Below are 1,019 nucleotides of genomic sequence, written 5' to 3'. Positions count from 1 at the left end.
ATCCTCACAATCATGTACTTCCTCCGTTCCACATTACTCGTCACAGAGATGGATGTATTTAGAACTAAAATATATCTAGATACCCGCGACAAGTAATTCAGAACGGAGGAAGTAGCAGCGAAGATGGCATGCTACTCTACCTACATTTTCCCTATTTTCGCGTTTTGAAAATCCCGCGAATCAAAGATGCTCTAAATACACTATGTCACTAATTCTTTAGACGTACTATTATCTGTGTGTATGTTCAAATGGGCCCGTGGCAATAAGTTATGTACGTCTTTTGCCGACCTGCTGTCCGTTTCCACCGGTCCCGACTCCACCGAAGTTTGGAAAGGTTAGCTTAAAAAAAAAGATCTGGAAAGGCGCTGCTTCTCCCGGCGTCCGTGGAAGACCGACGCGTGCACCTCCCCAAGCCGGTCCCACACACGACGCTCCGTGATTCTCCCGTCCCCCAAACCCGAATTCCTCCATGTTCTTCCTCTGTTCCTTTTGATTTGATGAGAATCCCCCCGTCCTCCCGGCCGCGTTCCTGGATTTTGTAATTTTCCTCGTCCAATTCGGCAGTCCAACCTGGAAATTTGACGTCCTTTTCGCGTTCCGCCCCTGCTTTCCTGCCGGCCCACTCCCGCACCCCGAAGGAGACCAGCCAAATCGGTATCACAGCCCGGGGGAATTCGCCGTCCAGCCAGATCGGACGAGCCCCGTCCGACCTGTTGTTCCCCCTCCGCGCAGCTTCCATGAACATGGAGCGCCTGCCGGCGGAGCGCCACGGCCACCGGTACGAGCGGATGCAGCCGGAGCCCGCCGCCGAGGGGGACGCGTCGGCCTCGTCCTCGTCCTCGCCGTCGGCGCCGGCGCGGCGGCCGGAGGTCCTCGCGGCGTCGGCGTCGTTCCGGCTGTCCGAGGCCACGCGGGTGTTCGAGGAGCTCCCGCGCGCCACCATCTTCTCCGTCTCGCGCCCCGACGCCGGCGACATCACCCCCATGCTCCTCTCCTACACCATCGAGATCAACTACAAG

The 1,019-nt window shown here is 57.6% G+C and overlaps 1 protein-coding gene across 1 annotated transcript in view; it reads left to right on the top strand.

Moving 5' to 3' along the window:
• Positions 1 to 400: 400 nt before the first annotated feature.
• The window catches only part of LOC119276493 (phospholipase D zeta 1-like), a 17,453-nt gene continuing 16,834 nt past the window's right edge, over positions 401 to 1,019 (top strand). Inside the window, exon 1 of the mRNA XM_037557561.1 lies at positions 401 to 1,019. Within this exon, the coding sequence (XP_037413458.1) occupies positions 738 to 1,019 (282 nt within the window). The 5' untranslated portion in view covers positions 401 to 737.

This window comes from Triticum dicoccoides, chromosome 1A (genome assembly GCF_002162155.2).
Source record: "Triticum dicoccoides isolate Atlit2015 ecotype Zavitan chromosome 1A, WEW_v2.0, whole genome shotgun sequence".
Classification (NCBI taxonomy): Eukaryota; Viridiplantae; Streptophyta; class Magnoliopsida; order Poales; family Poaceae; genus Triticum; species Triticum dicoccoides.
The sequence above is the reverse complement of the archived record's forward strand: the minus strand, read 5'-3'. Positions and strand labels throughout refer to the sequence as shown.